A 21153-nucleotide genomic window follows, 5' to 3' on the forward strand; every position below is an offset into this window, starting at 1 on the left:
ACAGCAATAATTTCAATCGTTACGCAGGCCACGCTCAGATGTGGCAGCTCACATCCAAACATATTACAGAACAACATCTGCAATTTTCAAGGGTGTCCCAGTCTTACACTACGCATTACGTCATGCTTGTCACCGTCGTTACCCATTTCGTGCGTCCTAACGCGTTGCTCAAATAAAAAAATTTCAATCGAACATATTCACGCATTGTTCACAGTTATAAGTTATCAAAATGCATAACAGCAAAATAACACAATTACCATCATTTCAAAATATTCCATATAAACCACTAATTGAAACATGTTTGTTTGATTCATAGAAATTCAAAACGTTACGTTGAAACATCCAACGTGTCAACCAAGATAATAACCATAATATTTTTCATTTGTTACCATTTAGAACTGCTAATAATTGTGAATCATAATGTCGTAACGTATCCAAATTGTCAATTATACAGATGAAAGACCAACCAATTGACTCTCCGATAGTGACAAAGAACAGTTTAGCACAAATGTATAACATAAAAGCTTCGCGACACCGTCCACGTCACATTCAGTTCTGCCTTGTAGTGCTTTAACCAACAAATCCTTAATTAGTTTTGATGATATTCATATAACATTCGGACACCTCCATTGTAGAAAATTGGATGTCAGTTTAGGCGCGTACGAGACATCCAATTTCTCCTTCCCACATTGGACCCCAAAAATTAAACGAATGTCAATGTTTCGCAGCGCCAACTCATGACCTCCTATATAAAATTTTTCATCCCTCGAGTTATATGTCTGGATGATCCTCTATACTATTTTGTCACACTTCTTGAACGTATTTGCTTGCAAACCATGCATACGGATAGCCTCGATCATCAGCCAAAATGGTGTTTTCTTGAGTTGTCGGATGTGCCTATCGTCCAAGTTCATCTCGAGCACTATCTTGATTATGCCAACAATGTTTGAACGGTACATAAGTTGTAACGAGTCGACGTGCATTGTTTCACACCGAAACCCCGTGTCCTTACATCAGTCACCTTACGGTGGGTATGCTGTCGGCCCTTACCTGCCACAGTAACAAGGCAATGTTCATTAGATTCGTGTGGCAAAACACGATTCAAAAAAAGGATCAACATTAATAAAATGGGCATTACATCATACATCAACAAGGGTGGCTGTGTAAGTAAATCATAAACTATCATCAGGTCTAATGTCCCCCACTGTATGGTGAATATACATTACTTGGTGACGTATATTTCGATCGGACGGTACATGTACATTATGTGGTATTGTAAAAAAATCAAACGTGTCCCTAAATGGATTTAACATCGAGTATGGAAGGTAACACGCATGGCAAATATAAGGCCCCTACCTAAACCAGACCAACACACGTGTATTTTATAAATGGACTGACGTCTAAAAAACCCATCACCAGCTCCCCTGTTAAAACTGCGGCAATGAATATCACTACCAAATTTACATAACATTAACAACAACATTAACAGTAATACCAACATCCAATGTTGACAATGTCTAGGCTTTCCAATGCTAAGGGGTCATACCAATCAGAGAAAAATCAAACCGCCATAAAATAAAACGACATAAATCTATACCCAGAATGACGTACTAATTGGCGTTACATTACATCGTACCATTTGCAAATATTCAGACATAATGCCTGTGTTGACACTATTATAAACAACATATTACCAAACCGTGTTCAGCAAAAAGTACACCACAGTTTCTAAACAAATCACTACAAAATCACACACATTCATGACACCCTTTTTCACAATGCATTTTTCCCAACCGAACACACCCACCACATTTGAACATACACACATCACCCACCACATTTGATGTTCCCAGACAAACACCCAAAATATCAGCAAAACATGTGTTTGGGTACCATTTCAAAAGGAACATTATAATCCATTACATTCAAAAACATCCACGCAAATAAAAAATTGACACCCAAACCCATCGGTGTGCAATTCCGATGACAATGTAGGATTCTCTGTATTCTATCGAATGTATTAAAACATGATTGTTCAATTCACATTATTATAATCTATGGCCTATTTGCACATTGTGCCAAATAGCAGATACAATGCCATTATTCAAAATCAATACACAAATACAACACACAACAATCAAAAATCAAACCCGCAATAATCCATAACATTAAAATTGGATTGGTAAACGAAACACACCTTCGCGGTTTATTGTCATCGTTAGTAGCTTCGACAACGTTCGAATTGGGGTAAGGGGGTAGTGATCACTGACTTACTGCTACGTGAACTAGTCGCCGGTGAACCCGATGTTAAGCTTGCTCTGACGCAGTTCACGACAATCGTATTTGTCAATTACATCGTATACACAACCTTCTTAACATGGATCCCACCGAAACACAATCTGGAATTGCACAAATACGCTTTTGAAATACAAAAAATCACATTTAGGGTTTTAATGTATCAGAATGGAAATGTTGAAATGTGGAAATGTTAATCTCCAACATTCCCTTCTACATGCTGGAAGATTCTATCGAAAACGAGGGAAACCAAAAAAGCCTATAGTGTGCTCTACATCTAAATCAGTAATTGTACCAGTACCAAAAACCCACTTTGTCCCCAAATTAAAACGTTGAACACCCACATGGTTGAGGATAACATTGACATTTTACATGATTAAGGACCTTTTGGTTCAATAGAAAAAAAATAGGACTAATCAGTGTATATGTTCACATTTTTAGATTTATTGGTACTTTACTCAATATTTTATTTTGAAATGAAATGTCACAGCATTATATATAAGAGTAAAAATTATATATAAATTTTTTATTTGTATATTATTACTTACGCTTATTTTGACAATTGAATTAAAAGTTAACTTTTTAATATTTTAATTTTTTAATTTTTTTTATCATATCATCTCACGATTTTTATACATTTTTTCAAAAAAAAACACATTAACTTTTAACTTATTTTCTAAGATAGACATAATATAAGGCTGTATAATTTAGGGGACAAGTGGCAATTAAAATACTAAAAAAAGCTAGGGTCGGTGTGAAAAAATATTAAATTAGCAGAGTACTTATCTTTTCTCCCTCTTTAACAAAAAAAGTTAATTAATTATTAAATATTAATTAATTTAAAGAGAACAAATAAGACACAGCACAAGTGTCACTAAGCGCCACCATGTGCGCACTCCCACACCACACAGAGGTTCGGCCTAAGTGGGCCCAATAATCCACGCGTCAACAATCCAGAACACCAATGCGTACGTGGACCAATCAGATCGCTTAAACTGATCGTATCTCGACCCTCCCTCTCGTCCACGAAATCCGATACCCATCCACTCTCTGCCGTCATTGTTTTGATCTCCAGGCCACGTGTCGCCTCACGCGTGACCCTCTTTTTTTAGCTTTTAAGAAATCAATAAAATAATCACGAGAATTTTCCAAGCTCTATCTCAACCCCCTCTCTCTCTCTAGAACCTCCTCGATTTCTCTCTCTCTAAGCTTTCGAATTAGGGTTTCTCTTCGCAGTTCTGTGATCTGAGGTCTTGGATTTCGGCTGAGTTCGTGATTCTCCGGCGAGGAATCGGTTTTCCGGTGAGTCTTCCCATTAGATCTTAGTAGAAATGATGATTTTTGCATAAAAGCTTGTGATTTTAGTTGTTTGTCGTTGGTTTAATAGTACATGTTGTTTTTGTTCTTGTATTTGATACGGATTTGATATCGATCGTGCTTTGTTTGGCTGCTGGGAAAGTATCGGGAAAAGAAACGAAAACATGATTTTGAGTATTGGATTTCTAATTTTGAGACTGCCCTATACTGAAAACTTCACTGAGCTCAGCTTGATTAACTATTTGACTTACTTTGAGTCTATTAAAATTTCGAATTTCAACGAATTTTCAGTTGCTTTCTCAGCAACCAAACGGGATTTGAAGGGGGGAAGAGTTTGGATGGTTATAATTGATTAGAAGATAAGTGATCTATCACTATTGATTTCTGATTATTTTAGTTTTTGGTTGTTGCTTTTATTGAGTTGACGTACGGAGGCCAAGGGTGGATTTGTGTTTTAAATATGACATCTTATCAGGCAAGTGCATCTGCTTTTAATGCTGGATAGAACAAATTGGAGGAATGTCTGACTTGCATATGTACGAGGTAAGAGTCTCTTTCCTATTATTGGAAATACGAAAGGTTATTTTAATCATTGTTACATATTTTTCAGTCTTCTTGTAATTTATTGCGATATAAATGGCTGATAGACTTCGGAATTCTTATTTACTTGTTCGTGTTTTGGACTCATACTTAGTGAGCAACAGTTTTGGCATTTTCTGTCCTTGAGTAACTTTTTTCGTCTTAATTTGTTGCCACAAATTTCTAATAGTTGAATAGTAATACATGCACGTTTGTTTCATGGAACTGAGGCATGGGATTGGACTCCATATCCAATACATTTACGAGTGACTAATAGTCAAATACACATAATTTCCAACCAATATTTATCGCAGGATTAACAGTCCATTGCATTGCATTGCAATCCCCTTATCCAGTCAATCCAAACAAACGTCCCGGACGTGTAGTGCATGTAATATGAGTTATGGTTTCTGTCTTTGTCTACGCCAGTTAAGGACCTTTCTGATTTTGTTTTGAAGAATGTCAAATAAAAATATATAACATATGAATGTCAAAACTACACTGTAGTTCATTTATACAATTTTAGAAAGTTGGATAATTGTATTAGAAGCACCTAGATAATCATTGCTGACTACTTTTTGCATACTTTAATGCATTGAATTATTAGCCACCCAAGTAAAAGAAGGGGCCTTATAAATATGGGACTAATTTTCTTCTTTAGCATTAATGTTTTTAGCATTAATGATTAACAAATTTGTAACCAGTGAGAACAATGATTTCTATTGATTTTAGTATAGAATGAGATAATAGTTAAAATATATATTTTAAAATTGCAAAACTCCACTATATTGCTTGAAGTTTTTTATTTTATAGCCTAGAGTCCTAGACTAATATAGGATATCATATAGATGGTCCTATTTTTGAAACATATCTCTCACGTCATTAGAAATCAGTAGATGTTGATGCTTATACTATCATCAGGGGTTTTCGACAAGCAAATTGAATTGATACATCATCAATGAATAGAATCAATGCTATATGGATTAAAAAAAAAAAAATTTGCAATGGAAGCCTGGAATAAGAATGTGTACTAAATTCTGCCCTATTTGTCACGTATTGAAATCTGGGGGATTATAATGAAATAGAATAATATATAAAAAATAAAACGTAATTTCTAATGTTCCAAAATAATAGTCTAATTAAAGTTGAGACCAAATGGTACATTAGAGCATCTAAATGTCTCATAGTAAAATAATTACAACAATCCAAAATACAATGATGCTAATAAATCGAGGAGTATTTATGTCTCTTATTACATGTAAAATCAATACGAGTAACATATTTTTATTATCTCAATCTTTACTCCCTACCCATCCTGACTCCGCATTCAGTAAACCTGCAATGTCTAGTAGGGGGTGAATTTGCACCCGATAGTCCAAAAAACCCAACATACAAAAAAAGTAACATATAACGCAAGAATAAAACATGTGGGTAATAACATACTTACAATGCTACATGAATGCATGCACAAGGCAAGATCGCTTTTATAACAATTTAATTGATTTAACAATTGTTGTATTTTCCATTTTTTCATCTCCTTCTTTTACATTCTTTGACTTCCATTTATTTAATTCAATACCATGTAGTCATCATCCATCTGATTCGTACCAAGCTTATCTCTAATCCATTTCTTCCATTTACAATAATTCTTGTAATTACTTGGGAACCAACCTAAACTTAAGTGTCATCTTACATTCCTCACTCAAGGAAATTTGTCACACAAGAATATATAATAAATCTTGCCCTTTCTTTGAAAACAGCCAAAGTTTTAACACGTGTTACTAATGCTCACATCGTGGTGAGGTTAAGGCAAACCACATCAAGACTTTGATTTTTAGGTGACACATTCCAAAAGGCTGGCACATCACAATTTGAGGCGTGGGCTTTATATTTGACATATGAGGCCTATGCATATGTAGAGCTTGTCTTGAGCTAAATTTAGTCTAATATATTTCATGGAAAAAATGACTGGACAAGAGAAAACACAAAGCTTATGCGCAAGCGAGAAGTTCAATAATTGAAGCTAGGAATGTTAATATCTTCTTCAATGCGATATGGGCAAACTTACTTCTTTGCAGTGAAATGTCTTGCCCTTTCTTTGAAAACAGCCAAAGTTTTGACAGGTGTTACTAATGCTCACGTCGAGGTGAGGGTAAGGTAAAACGCATGGCGACACATTCCAAAAGGCTTGCACATCACAATCTGAAGCGTGGCTTTATATTTGACCTATGAGGACTATGCATATGTAGAGCTTGTCTTGAGCTAAGCTTAGTCTAATACATGATTTAAACATAAAAATGAAGAAGTTTTTTTTTTAACTATATTTCATGGAAAAAAATTAAGTAAATGACTAGACAAGAGAAAACACAAAGCTTATGTGCAAGCGAGAAGTTCAGTAATTGAAGCTAGGAATGTTACTATCTTCTTCGATGCGATATGGGCAAACTTCCTTCTTTGCAGTGAAATGTTTGATGCCTTAGGGAAATAAGTATTTACACCTTTATATTTAATATTTAATTTCTAGTATTTTATTTTACTATTTTAAAATATTTCATTTATTCACTAAATGTAAAAATTCAAAAATGCGTAAATGCTTACGCCTTCACGCCGTGAGGTTTACACCTTGCGTTACGAGGGAAACTTTTCCACTGTTACTCTCTTAGAAGGTAGAACTTGTGCAGTTCCAGTAACCTGCATGCAACATTTTCTTCACTTATTAGCATTTAACTAAATCCCTTACATGACATTTTATCCTGTGTGTTTTCAGGTTCTCAAGAGATAGAAGATAATTGGTGGAGGGCATGATTGGGATGGCCTCTACCATATTGATTGCAATATAAGTGTCAGTTTCTAGCCCTTGATTCGATGTTTCGGAAAGTATTGACATTAAAATATCTTCCATTCCATTCATTCAAACTCTAGAGCTAGTATCCCCATTTAGTTTGTTCTTTGTCTTAGGATGTGATGCTTGTGAATTTGGCAGCATCATAGGGTCTCGTTTCCAAGGGTTTATATTTTCTAGGTTGTCACCATTAGTTATCTTGTGTGTTTGGATAACAAGTGAAGGAGAAAGAACAGAAAGGGAAAAGGTACAATAACTGAAGATTTCTTCAGCTATTATTAACTCTAGCTCGATCTGGAGTAGTAGAAGGTTCACTCTAATGTGAGCATTACCAAATTCAATTGACTATGCAGAAATTCGCTATCTATTCTATTTTAATTTGCTAAGATGTAGGAGTGCACTCCAATATAGCCAATTTATGGAACCATTAATTGTCTGAGGAGCAGAACCTAGCTATCTAAGATTCAAGATGGGAATTCCTCATTAATCTTTAAGTATATAGAATGTAATCAATGTCTGGAGAATAAGTAATCGTAATATCCTTTTCTATCTTTCAGGATCTGTATTCTCTCTGTATTCCTTAAGTAGTTAACTGGATGTAGTGTCAGTAGGCCTACACTGAAATTCCAATATTTGTTAAGTAATAATTATAATATACTTTTCTTTCCATATCTGACCAGGCTATGTTAATCTCCAGAAAATATGTAATTTGATTTGACCACTTCCTAAAGGGCAGCCCCAGACTTATAGTCCTACAAGGCTCCCACCACTTCACGTCTGTGGATTTACCTGAAAGTCCTGAATTTTTTCTTATCTACTTAATTTTGTCTTTTAGTTTCACTAAAATTCCCATTTTCAGTTTTGTTTGTGTTTTTATAAGTTTCCACTGTGGCTGTGAAATGATGATTGCAAATTCTTAAATTCTTTATATTTGGCATGTGCTGTCATTATCTGCAAGTTATCACAGGTTTATGTATTTCCACTGTGGCTGTGAAATAACGGTTGCAAATTCCTAAATCCTTTATATCTGGCATGTACTATCATCATCCACAAGTTATCACAGTTTTATGTATTTAGTTTATTACTCTTATTTAGTTGAAATTATTTGGAGGAAGATTTCTTGAACTCTGCAGTCATTAATGCTAAAATTATGTAACTGGTGTTACAGCTTGAAGATATATTTTGGGATGAATTTGATCAGACTGATGATCATATAGTACCTCACCCTGGTTATGAACACGGGATTGAACCAGCATTTGAGGGCAATAGCTGTAAGAAACCTCGACGTGAAGTAATTGGCATTTCAAGTAAGGCTGCTGACCGTTCTACTGCTAAGTATGTTAGTAGGGGAAAGGGTGGAGGATTCCAACCTTTGAAGAACGCAAGGGGTACAATGTTGGAGAAAAATTCATGGTCTAATACACCTGAAGGTGTCTTTCCTGCTTCATGTGATAGTCACTCAAACAAAGAAGTGACAAGCTTAGCATCAGATAATACAAGGATATCTAGTCATTGCTTGAAAACCAGTAACATAGATACAGTTGGTACAGAGTTTTGTGTTGATGATCCTAACACTATTGATAGGTGTGCTGCGGTTGATAGTAACTCCTATCGTTATCCTCTGGGTGACATTTGTCAAACAGACGATGGTCTCAGTTTCTTAGATAATGACGATGGGTGGCCTGATATCGGAAATTTTGACGATGTTGACAGGATGTTTAGGTATATTCTAAATAGTGCCTTCATTTTATACTTCATTTCTGTCCCTTCTTGTTGGGTATATGTATTTACTTATATGTTTTGCTGTCAGAAGTTGTGATTCAACATTTGGGCTTGGGAGCGTTGGCAATGAAGATGAGTTTAGTTGGTTATCATCATCACATACTATTGAAGAATCTGAGGATGTGTTGAAGTCAGCCTTCGAGTTTTCTTGTCCTGAATCAAGTCCATTTAAAAATATATCAGAACAACATGAACCTTCTAAACTGAACAATGGAAGTTCTTCAGTAAATGATTCCAACATGGACTGTGCATCTATTAGCTATAAATCTAGTTTTCAGGCATCAGAAGGCGGTGAGCCTGATGATCTTGGTCACTTGACTTTCTTGAATGGGTCTGATGCTATTTCTGAAATCAAAGATGAGTTTGCACCTAAAGAGCAGGTTGGTAGAAACTATACTATCAAATGCATCCCAAGTAATTGTTTACCAAATTAAAAGTATGTGAGTGTTGTATTGTTTTTGCAGGGAGTTGAGTTTAATGGTGCAGTTCATTTCAACACTTCAACGGACCGCTCTAAAGATGAAAACAGTGTGATGGTATGCTGCTGCTGAACAAAAGATTGTACTGCAAGAAACTTATTTCCTTTCTAAAGATGAAAGCAGTTTGATTGAATGTTGAAACATAATTTTTTCTTGCTTACATAAATCTCATTTTGAATTGCATTCATAGTTGTTCACAGTCCATTTGATTTGTTCTTGAAAACTCTTGCACGTCAATTGCCCACTTTGTTTATTCTTCAAAATATTTTTACATTTATATACCAATTTTTTGTATTAGAAGTATGTTATTATTATTAATTCATGTAAAGTCTAACAAGCTGGTCAGCCTGAAATTCTTTCAGAGGTCAACAATTTCAACTGGTTATATATTTGAAGTGTGATATTACATGGCAGATCAATTTTCACAAGAAGCAGGCAAAGCACCGTAATCAATCAGAAGGAAAAAGAAAGCAGCGCTCAGAGAATGGTGGTTCATTCCATCATACTGGCAGCATACAGTTTAAAGACACTAAGTTCCCTTCCAGGGACTCATCTCGTCAAGCTTTCACCTCTCCAGACATGCAGGAAAGCTCTTGCATGAGCTCTGGGTTGGATGAAATCTCACTGGAAGCATCTAGTTTTCGCCACCTTCAACAAGTCATGGAACAGGTACCATGGTTTCGAACCTCTAATCATATTGGTGCAACTAAGAGCATCTAATTTTTCAGCTATCATGATCTAGTAATAATTTAGAAGCATGTGCTTTTTTGTCACTTGTAGCATTTTTTATCTTGTAAGCACCTCAAACATGATGCAAATATTACACAGGTTCTATATGCAGGTCACCTCATATTACAACTTCAACATGTGTGAAAATTGTCATATAGGTTGGTCAACATTTGGGATGGGCAAAAATCCTATTATTGAATTGTGATTGTCTTATCTGTAGTATGCATGCTAGGAAAGTCAAAAAATCTCTTGTGACTTCCATGTTACATATCAAATAGTAATAATAATGCAATTGCCATGTCGTAGTGTTCGAGTCACACATACTTGGATAAATAGGTTCCATTGAAAGAAAAATTTCATCTTGTACTATATTATTCTCCATGTATGCACATCTTAACGATGAAGCAGGTGGGTGTGGGTTGGAGTGGATGAAGGTGACAGAATAATGATTAAGAATGATGATTAGAAGGTTTCTATATATATATATACACACTAGTGCTGTGTTGTTTATGATATTGTATGGGTCTGTTCTACTACTTGGTAATTGACTGAGCTGAATATGCTCCATTGCAGCTGGATATAAGGACAAAATTATGCATAAGGGATAGTCTGTACCGCTTGGCTAGGAGCGCTGAACAAAGACATCATTATGTAAATTTGAATGGTGGCAGCATAGATGATAGAGACACCAGTGGAGCGTTGATGGCTGAAGGAACAAATAAGTATGTAATCACTGCTTGCTTTTTGCACTTCAATTTACTATTATGTTTTAAAATAAATGATCCTAGTGACAGGCTTTTGTTTTCACTATTTTTCATGCGACATGCCTATGATATCACATGGGATCTAGAAACACTGCATATAGTGATTATTGTTTTTCCTGAGCCCTTTAACTAACATGGAGTGATCCAGTTCACACTACTGAAATTGACTGGTTTTGACAATAATGTATCATTAGCAATAAATGCTAATGGCATCCTTGGTTAGCTCAGACTTCCCATGGTTGTTACTTGCGGTATCAGAGCAAGGACCCTCTCTGTTAAATTACTCTCCCATAATTTCACTGTATGAACTAATTTTTAGTGCCATGATACTTGGCACAACTTTGAATATCACCTCCTTTACTCCTATGTATTGGAACTAATACTTCTTCTCCCAGCATCGGGCATCTTTTTAGTATGGAAGATATTCTTAAACAAATTAGTCAACCAAATTGCCCCTTCATCACCCAAACACTTCCAAACTTCAATGGGAATTCTTTCTAGCTCGATAGCTTTTACGGTCATTTTTTCTCCCTAAAATATAATGCACGTACCTCCCACTATTTCCAGCATTTATTCCGCTATAAAATTAAATTTGCAATCATCAAGTTCTTGTTCGGGGTGTTGATCAGGACTTGATTATCAACAACACTTGGGCATGCCATGTTTGAATCATTATTGAAGGTGGGGGGAACAATGAAGAAAATAATGAGAACCTACCATCCCCTTCCCAAAAGAGAAATGAAAATAAATTGATTTTCCTGGACTACTGTAACAACAAAGATCATAACTATGACAAGACAATAGAATGGAGCTGGTTCCTTTATCTAGACTGCTTGAAGTACATTTTCATTTTTAACTAATGATCTAGTATATCATTTGTTCTATAAGTTTTCATGGTTAAATATGTTTGATTGGCCTTCATTTTGCTAAATCATGTGATTATTTCAGGTGCAATGGTTTTATGGATATGGAAACTGATACAAACCCTATAGATCGGTCTATAGCGCACTTGTTATTTCACAGGCCTTCTGACCCATCTGTAATCCCAGCTCATAATGGTTCATCTCGCAATTCACATACCATGGTGAGCTTTTATAAATATTTTAGTAATAGATTTGTAGCTATTGCTGAAAGACAACTTTATCCTTGTAAGTTCACTTCTGTGTATTTGAATGAACAGATTCATGGGTCTATCACCAGTCCACCTGTGAAGGCTGAGAAACTGGTTTGTCAGGAAGAAGCTGCCAGTGAAGCAGATCAAAAAGTTTTTGATCACTAATGACGAGTACTAATGAAATCATTAGCTTCAGCGCAGTCACAAATGAAACATATCTATTATGAATTTACAGTGCATGATCATGTATAAAGCACATCGGGGAAGCTCCCATGGAAATACCAGTTTTATCTGAAATTAGCTTTTAGTTATGTCAGGTGACTATACTTGCAACACCTCCATGATAAGCTATTTTATCTGGCTTATCTTTGACTAATATTTTGAGATTGTGTATATCTAAATGTTCGCATATTTTAGTTATGCTAACCATTTTGGAACATGAATTGTACAATGGTAATAGGTCATTTGTTTTAAGATTGCTTTTTGATTTTGAAACTTTCTGGATCATCGCCCTAACACTCTTAAAAGTCGCATGATGTCATGGGCCCCTGCAGTTTTTAGGCGGATCTCACGTGTGTGGAATAACTTGTTCATCTGCAGGTGTACGGTAGGCATATCTATATTCAAATGGTTGTGTTGCATAAGTTCCATGAGACTTGGACCCAACCATGGAATTTGTTAAGATTATCTTAGGATAAATCCTCGGGTGTTGCATTCATGTATGTGAGTTAAGACCTCTGTTTTAGCTGATCACATCTATGGTTAGTAATGTTTGATTTCTCACTTCCACCCACAAAAAAAATAAACATATGTTGATTGACCTTGTGAGTGTTGGGACCAGCTGGTTAGACCAATTGCTATTTCTCATGATTATTGCATCAACCTTCGGCCGTCTGGCTTTGAGTTCCTATGATTGTCATTTCAAGCACTGACATCTTATTCATTCAAAAGCTTTTAAAAAGACTTTAAACTTTTAATTTGTCTTAAATTTAAATAATTAAATTATAATCTCATGCCACATTATTTGTGGGTTACGTGAGTATAACTTTTTGGGTATGCATGGCGACAAGTAACCATTTGACTTTGACCTGGTGGCTAGGCCAATTGGTTGGGCAGTTGCATTCCTGTGTCATCTACCCGGGTTGCATTGAGCAGCTCCAATGGTTAGATATCGGCTGGGCAGTTGCATCCGTGTCATCTACCTGGGTTGCATTGAGATCTCCAATAATGGTTAGATAAGTGAAGAGCTAGTTATTACTGGGGTAAATTACACTGACATAATTTGGCATTTCTGTTTATTACAAGTTATTTCCTCACATTTAAAAAATTACACATATCCTCTTGTCAAATTAAAATAGTATGTTTGTTTCTTAGCCTTTATATATATAAAATAATAAAATAATAAGGATATTTTGTTTATGTCATTTTAAGGAAAATAACAATCATTTTCTTTAGTTTAACTCACACAAAAAATTGAGTTTTTTTATTTTTCGCTTTTTTTTATTGAATTTTTTTAATATTTTAAGCAATTTTTTATTTTTTAGATATACTTAAGAAGTATAATATTGTGTTTTTTTTAAATAAAAAATATAAAAACTCAATACATTATCTTATTTTGTTGTATTCAATGAATTTTTTTATAAAATATATATATATATATATATATATATACAAATTTTATACTTTTTAAGCATATCTAAATTAAATTGATCTAATCTAGATATAATCGTGGAAATAAAAATGAAAAAATATATTTATATATATAAATTAATACAAAAAATATCATAAAAATATTGAGATAGTGATATTTTTGGATAATTATTGTGATAGTGATATTGTTGTAAATAAAAATCATATTTATGAGTATTTTGTCTTAAAGTGAAAGGTGACCATTAAGTTATAACATTGTGTTTGAAAATTCTATATAAAATTTATGTTTGTATATCATAACTCAAAAAGAATATTTTCAGTTAGAATTTAATGATGAAAAGTTGTAAAATATAGTCATGATGATGGGAAGAAGAAATGGTAGGAAAAACGATAAGATGGTCATTTAAAAAATTTAAAAGCATGACATCAACATCCAAGGGACAATTTGTAATGAAATTACAAATCTCGGAGAGAGAAATGTAATTTTTTAAATGTGATAGAGGAATCTATATTAAATAGAAAACTCAAGGGGTGTCAGTGTAATTTACCCTTGTTGCTATAATTTTAACAATAAATAGTGTAAAAATACTTTACTGTAGCAATTTTGTTCCAATAATGTAAATTTTTTAAAAAAATTAAAAATTTTCAAATCAAAATATTATATGTGAATTTCTAGACAAAGACACAAATACAAATTTTAGTTATAGATAAACCTTGTTCTATATTTAACACAATATTTATTTATAAATAATATATAACAAGCCACATGGCTTATCATTAGAGTGAAACTTCAAAAAGTTTCATGACAAAAAACAAGAATAACAAACTGTGGGGATATATTTTCTGAGTACCAACACGTGACAAGGTGACGCCGACGTGTCAGCCGAGGTGCCACGTGTCATGGTAGTTGTGCCGAGGTTATCTTGGCGATGCCGAGGTTATCTCCAAAGATATCGAAATCCGAGATAAGCGGATAAGGGATAAGAGTCCTGGAGAAAAAAGAAGACTTTGCAAAGATAAGGATAAAGTTCTAAGAGAGTTTATCTTTATCTATTGAGGAATCCAAAGTAAGTACTAAGTTGGAATCCATAAAAGTCAGGCTTCTAGTGGGACTAGGATTGAGTAAACTATAAAAGAGAGGCACCCCATGGGTCTAAGGTACGCAGTTTTATACTCAAGCTTGTGAGTTTAGCACTTGATTATCTTTGAGAGATATATTGACTTGATCGTCGGAGTGCCCCGGGTGGAAGAGCCACCGCCGGAGCCTTTTTCTTTCTATTACAGGTTACTAAAGCCATCTATTCTGCCAGTGCTCTCCAGCTGGTTACTAAGCAGGTAGTGTGGTCGGAAAATCACCCACACACAAACTATATAATCCACCATTGGAGAAGCTCTTAGGTTTAGTATAATATATTGATGTTCAACCTTATGTGTCAAATGCATTAAAAAAATAAAAATAAAAAAAGACATTGATGATCATAATTTGCATGGATGATACGCTTCAAGTGGGGAGATGAATACCAAGACAAAAGAAACAAAATAACAGCTCTCAACGAGGACCAAAAGAGAAATCTAATAGTTTGAAATGATTGAACACCGAGAATCAACATGAAGACCTTAAAAAAAAAAATGATTAGTAAGACAAACATAAAAAGCCAATTAAACAGCCACTATGGATGCATAAAAAGGACAATTTAAAAATGAATAAGGAGCTTTCCTTTTGTTCTTCCTTTTTATTTTTCCCACCACAAATCCAAGATCCAAAGCAGCCTTGGGATTTTTGATCTTCAGAATCAAATTCAAATTACTAAAACCAGCAATTAATTCATGTTTACAGTACAATCTTGCTTGATCTAGAAATTTGGTTTAACAATAGAAACACAGTTTCAGCAATATCCATGAGCGACAAACTGATAGGCCATGGAAAAACACATTCAGAAACTAAGACTGAACGACAAAGCACACGCCATGATGCACCTTCGTGTTAACAAACCTGCTGACAACCGATTGAACTACAACAATTTGATAATTGTGCTTTCAAGATCCTACATCATGTAATATTACCAAGGAAACCCAAGAAAGATGCTCTACATATCCTGCTAATCAAACTGCTGCCGAAGCTGCATTTCTGTCTCACTTTTCCAAGTGGCGTGTGATGATTGGCCTTTCATCCTCTTACTCTTCTCCTTATCTTTAATCATGGATCCCTTCTTCTTCACAGGCTCATCGTCTGTGTCTGCAGGAGGGCGATCACCACATACCGGGCATACCATTCCCCTCGCGTTAGAGTAAGTTTTGGGTATTCCACATCGCACGCACATCCTACAAAGATAACTCTTTGTAAGCAAAGTACATAACTAGTTATGTATATCATGCACCAGGCTAACTTGCACACACACGACGCCCAAGTTATTTAGAGAGTGCATAGAAACAATGACAGCAAGAGCAGAGTGCGAAAGCACAAATAGAAGCAAGAGACAAAGCAATTTCTCAATAATTCCCTGCTCATGACTAGTGATAAGTGACCGCTAAACATTAGGCCTAGTTTGGGAAGACTAAATAAGTGCACTTTTTGACTTTTTATGAAATATGAGTTGGGTTTGGGTTAGGTTTGAAGTGATGTGTTAGAGAGGTAATGTGACTTAAATAAGATGATGTGACTTAAATAGGATAGTGACTTTTTGACTTTTTGTCTTTTTTTAATCATGCCAAACTTGGCCCTAGTCTAATTCTGAGTTATTTATTTATTTTTCATAATATAAATATGTACATATGAATCATTTAGGGCATACATTTGTATGCATATAGGTACAGAGTACATCGTGGGTGTGCACATGATGCAGGCAAGAGAGAGAGAGAGAGAGAGAGAGAGCTGTTTTAATGGCTGGCATGGACTTTAAAAAGAAACAAGATGTACCTCAGAAGCTCTGCTGCATCTTCAACATTTGGATTGGTTGCAGTTGCCATGCGCTTGCCTCCTCCTTGTGCTGTGCTCGTTGAACTATTAGGTTGAACAGATGATGCTGAAGGAGTGTTACCCACAATATCACTTCTTACTCGCTCATGAATTCCAATGAGTTGGGCTTTGGCCTCCACTACAGTGCCTAAGAATACCATAACAGCAAACATCAAAATATATCTTTTGCAAAAGCGAGAAGCATTACTTTTGAGTGACAACTAGTAAGGAAATTGGGTGTTTGAGGTAAAGGTGTGCGTGGTAGGGGATAGCTTATAGTCATGCTGGTAGGCCTTTAGGAAGAGCTAGTGATAGAAAATAAGCGACAATTCTGATTACAACAGCACTACACATTGATTAACTCATAGGTACTTTGAAAAGTGATATATATATATATATATATATATTCCCCTTTTGCTACGCTAATTGAAGTGGTTGAGATTTGTAACAATTACAATTTACAAGCCTCAAGGAAATAGATGGTGGTGAGTTTGTATTTTTTCCTTAGATTGACAAAGTACAAGGAGATTTTGATAATACTGAAAATCAAGTACTACGAAAATAAATAAATAAATAGTAGTGTTGAATTACTATAGTAGTGTTGAATTACTACCACTAAAATATTAAATGTATTCAGTATTCAATGATAAGTCAAGTCTTCTTAACTAAAATTTTCATAACCTTTTGGTGGAATTTCAGATTAAGTGGCTCGTGCTAAATGCTAATGTGTTAGCACATGCACTCAACAAATATCACATAAAAAGATTTCAAACTTAACCATTCAATAGAGTTATCAAGCAACCCCTTAGTTGTCATAACAAGCCATCCACCTGCTTGCAAATCACCTAAAATAATACTTCATGTAATACCCAACCCATCTCCTTGGGGCCAACCCCACATATCCACCTGCATAATTAAACCTTAGAAAGAGAGCAAGCAACACTCCACTTGTGATCTACAAAGTTCAAACAATTAACTAAGGCTTCGTTTGGGAACAGGTTAATTTAGTAATTTTTTGGCTATTTGGCTAAAATATGAGCTAAAAAAAACTAGTATATTTAGGATGATTTTTTTGGCTTTTTACTAAAAGATATGCAAAAAATAGAGAGAAAAGAGAACCTGACTTTTTGGTATGGGTTGTTGACTTTTTGGCTAATTTAGGCCCCGTTTGGGGACTTACTTTTTTAGCCAATTAGCCAAAAAAATTATTAAATTAGTCAAAAAGTCAACAACTCATACCAAAAAGTCAAAAATTCTCTTTTCTCTCTACTTTTTGCACATCTTTTCATAATTAGCCAAAAAGTCATCCCAAACATACAAGTTTTTTTTACCTGCCTTTTTAGCCAAATAGTCAAAAAGTTACTAAATTAGTCTGTTCCTAAATGAGGCCTTAGTAACTTTTTAATTTTTTGGCTAAAAGGAAAGATTCCCAAACGAGGCCTAAATAGTTGTTTAGAAAGAACAAAAAAATTCAATCTTGATGTGAAGTCTCACACTTGTTAGTCGTTTATTTCCCTCCATAATTCACTTGTTCTGTCGATACAATAAGCATTAAATCAAATTGTTGGTCATTTTTAAGAAATCTCATCTTCATTCAAATTCGACATTGATTTATCAAGCCACACTACTGAGGTCATCTTCAATCCTTGACTCAAACATATATTGGAGTGAAATTAGTTTCATCAACAATCCTTGACTCAAACCTATAAATTAGTGAAATTTATTCTAAAATTTATGCTTAAATCGGAGTTTATCTTCATTGGAGTGGTTCATATATATATCAAATAAAGATCTCAAATTTGGAAATTTCAAGTATGTCACAAAACTGCTTACCGGCCGGTAAATCTTTCTTCTCCTTCCGATGTCTCCGGCGACCGTGCCGCCACCGATTCCCATCATCTCCCGCCGCAGCCGAAGCCGGTTCTTCAACGCAATTGTTCAGAAACTCCGGCGGCCCCGAAATCTCCAAAATTTACCAGAAATTCGAAACGAACGAGATGTTAGTTTTCCTGACCTAAACAAAAAGCAGAAACAAAATAGAATAGATGAAATTGAAAGAGATTTACTTCGGCGAAAACGTCGAGGGCGGAGGGGAGAGAAGAGCCGTCATGGGAGGAGGGTTTTGGGACTTGGAACAAGGGTTTGGAGGCGTAATCGGAGACGTTGTGGTTGTGTTCTTCGTCATCTGAAGAGTCGTGAAGATGGTTCTCTGCTGCTGATTCTTCTTCTTCTTCTTCGGCAGAGGAATAGCTTTGGATGAGTGCTAAGCTCATTGTGTTCTTAGACGATAATGGAGCTTCGAAGAAAATCAGAGTCCGATATTCGTGTGTTGATTACATATACCGGTTGTACAAATACGGTATGGGATAACTAAATACTTGTTTGGGGGATAATTTTTTTTTTTACTTTTTAATTTTTAAATTGAAACATCAATTGTTTATGTCCATAAAACAAAACTGATAAACATATATCCAAAAATTATACATTTTTTTTTAATATTTAGAATATTTACAAATGAAAAATATTTGACACCTCAATTTTTTTTTCATAATCTGACTTATAATGACGTAGTCATAAGTGTCAATTTTTACACAAATATGAGAAAAGAATTAATTAAATTATACATTTCAGCCAATCACATACTCAAATTTTGACTATTTCAAGATGTTATTTCACTATAATTCGAATTAAGAGAATCTTCAACCCTTAATATTTTTTTTATCAAATTATAATTTGATAAAAATTTAAAAAGATGAAATGTTGAAAGCTATTGTTTTTTCCATAAAAATTGGTGGAAAAAAAAAAGGGATAAGAACGAAGTTCTTTTAAAAATTGATAAAAAATTAATGAAAAAATTAAAGTAATTCATATCAAATCAAAATTTTTATTCAAATTTAAAATCAAATTAGATTAAAAAAAATTAAAAGAAAATAATGAAAGTTTGAAAATATTTTGAAACCTTCTTATTATTAAATACTATAAATCTATGTGTGTATTATATTCATATTGTATTTTTAGTTATGAAATTGAAATCAAAAGAAATATAACTTAAATTATTAGATTAATAATAGAAACATCATATTAATTATTATTAAATATCACTTCACCTCACATTTAATAATAAAATTATATATTTGTCTTAATTATAACTTTTAAATTTGTATATTTTCATAACAAAAATAGATATTTCATAACTCATATAATCAGATTTAATTTTTTTTTTTAATACAAATTATCAAAATTGCACTAAATAGATTTATATATATATATATATATATTAATTTTTTAAACTAATAATTTAAAAAATTATAAACATAAAAGTTAACTTATAAATTTTATGTATATCACAAAACAAAATATTAATAAATTATTTCAAGATAATTATTAGAATTTTTTTTTTATAAAATCACTTAAAATTAAAAGAGGTACTACCATAAAGTTAAAGGAAGTCTAATACAAGTAGTTCCTCTAGCATCTGATGCTAGTTGACTAGCAATACAATAAGGTGCAACATTAAAGAAGTTGATTCTTAATGCCATAAAGTTCCTGACATTTGCAAGTAAATCAACGCGTTTGTTCACCTCCCGATAGTAATGATTCACTCTGAATTGATTACAAATATTGTGTTCGTTTTGTCTTAAAAATTATTATGAAAATTTGATTTTATAAAAGGGCAAGGAGTTGTAATGGTGGTTGGTCATGGGAATAAGGAGTATGATAGTAGTGGATCGCAAGGTTACAGGGGATATTGTGATAAAAGGTTTGCAGGCGATGAAAAAAGTTGCAGCGTGGAAGAGGGATCACAGAGTGAAAGGTGATTGGAAGGGGATTTGTAACGAACGAAGAACACCAGTTAAGAAAGTAATTGCGACGATAAAGGAAGTCGCGGTAGTTGGAGGAAGACAGAAAGGAGTTGCAGTAGTGGAGGGGATCACCGAAATATAAGAAGGGTCAGCTACGTGTTGGTGATTGAAAATGACAACAAATGACTATTAAAGATAATGATTAGACGTTTAATAGAATTAAAGATTGAAATGTTAGGGATATGTATGTAGGTATGTCTAGTATTATGACAAAAATATAGAGATATGATCAAAATTTTGTGGTGTAATTAAAAATTAAGGATAAAGTAAATAGAATCACCAACTTTAAAACAATGGACTATTTAATCACATTAAAAAAAATAAAAATTATATTTAGATATTATCTCTATATATTATGATATTATATACAATTATAGTTGTAACAAATTAACTATAATATATATGAAAAGTTATATTAAATTTTTATTTTTAATTAATTGAATTATAATTAACAAACTAACAAATAGTAGTAATGCTATAATGGGATAAAAAGAAGATAAAAATAAATAAAACAATGATATTTAAAAATTTTAAATTTACCTAATGTTATAGTAAAATCTTGAATTCTCAGGAACTTCTATTTACACACCATAATTTATCTCAATACACACCATTTATAGTTCACACCTCTACATCATCTTCATTTTTTATTATTTTCTCAATTCACACCCTTTATTCCCAAAATACCCTAACCTTACCTACCTCCAACCCAGCCACCACCAGATCCAACGACCCATCCCCGCCCCCATCCACCCTCCACAACCCATCCCGACTACCATCGTC

The 21153-nt window shown here is 33.9% G+C and overlaps 2 protein-coding genes across 16 annotated transcripts; one reads left to right on the forward strand and one right to left on the reverse strand.

The window, feature by feature from the left end:
• The first annotated feature begins 3316 nt into the window (after positions 1-3316).
• On the forward strand, positions 3317-12396 carry LOC114285117 (protein LNK1). 15 transcript variants are annotated; one of them, XM_082900099.1, is made up of 10 exons: positions 3433-3597; positions 4010-4155; positions 6959-7033; positions 8202-8755; positions 8844-9195; positions 9280-9351; positions 9709-9963; positions 10597-10745; positions 11736-11871; positions 11968-12396. In XM_082900099.1, exons 4-10 carry the CDS (start codon positions 8427-8429, stop codon positions 12064-12066), a joined length of 1392 nt encoding a protein of 463 aa, XP_082756225.1. In that variant the 5' UTR covers positions 3433-3597; positions 4010-4155; positions 6959-7033; positions 8202-8426; the 3' UTR covers positions 12067-12396. The 15 variants fall into 15 exon arrangements, with proteins under 15 accessions (XP_082756222.1, XP_082756215.1, XP_082756219.1 ...); XM_082900100.1 differs by having other exon boundaries at positions 4088-4155; XM_082900103.1 differs by having other exon boundaries at positions 4088-4155; positions 8847-9195.
• Positions 12397-15244: 2848 nt separating this feature from the next.
• LOC114285118 (plant/protein) lies at positions 15245-18938 on the reverse strand. The gene is made up of 4 exons (XM_028228119.2): positions 18574-18938; positions 18341-18470; positions 16469-16655; positions 15245-15873 (listed from the first exon to the last, which is right to left on the reverse strand). Exons 1-4 carry the CDS (start codon positions 18778-18780, stop codon positions 15651-15653), a joined length of 747 nt encoding a protein of 248 aa, XP_028083920.2. The 5' UTR covers positions 18781-18938; the 3' UTR covers positions 15245-15650.
• Positions 18939-21153: the final 2215 nt, after the last annotated feature.

This window comes from Camellia sinensis, chromosome 12 (genome assembly GCF_055761805.1).
Source record: "Camellia sinensis isolate YWXY chromosome 12, ASM5576180v1, whole genome shotgun sequence".
NCBI classification, from domain to species: domain Eukaryota; kingdom Viridiplantae; phylum Streptophyta; class Magnoliopsida; order Ericales; family Theaceae; genus Camellia; species Camellia sinensis.

Bases quoted from the DNA above. Each gene is read 5' to 3' on its own strand.
- LOC114285117 (XM_082900089.1), top strand. From the start codon at position 4,132: ATGTCTGACTTGCATATGTACGAG. The intron at 9,964-10,596 runs GTACCATGGTTT...GCTCCATTGCAG, and splicing joins TTCAACAAGTCATGGAACAG to CTGGATATAAGGACAAAATT. The intron at 11,872-11,967 runs GTGAGCTTTTAT...TTGAATGAACAG, and splicing joins CTCGCAATTCACATACCATG to ATTCATGGGTCTATCACCAG.
- LOC114285118 (XM_028228119.2), bottom strand. From the start codon at position 18,780: ATGAGCTTAGCACTCATCCAAAGCTATTCCTCTGCCGAAGAAGAAGAA. The intron at 18,471-18,573 runs GTAAATCTCTTT...TAAATTTTGGAG, and splicing joins CCCTCGACGTTTTCGCCGAA to ATTTCGGGGCCGCCGGAGTT. The intron at 16,656-18,340 runs GTAAGCAGTTTT...TGGTATTCTTAG, and splicing joins GAAGAAAGATTTACCGGCCG to GCACTGTAGTGGAGGCCAAA.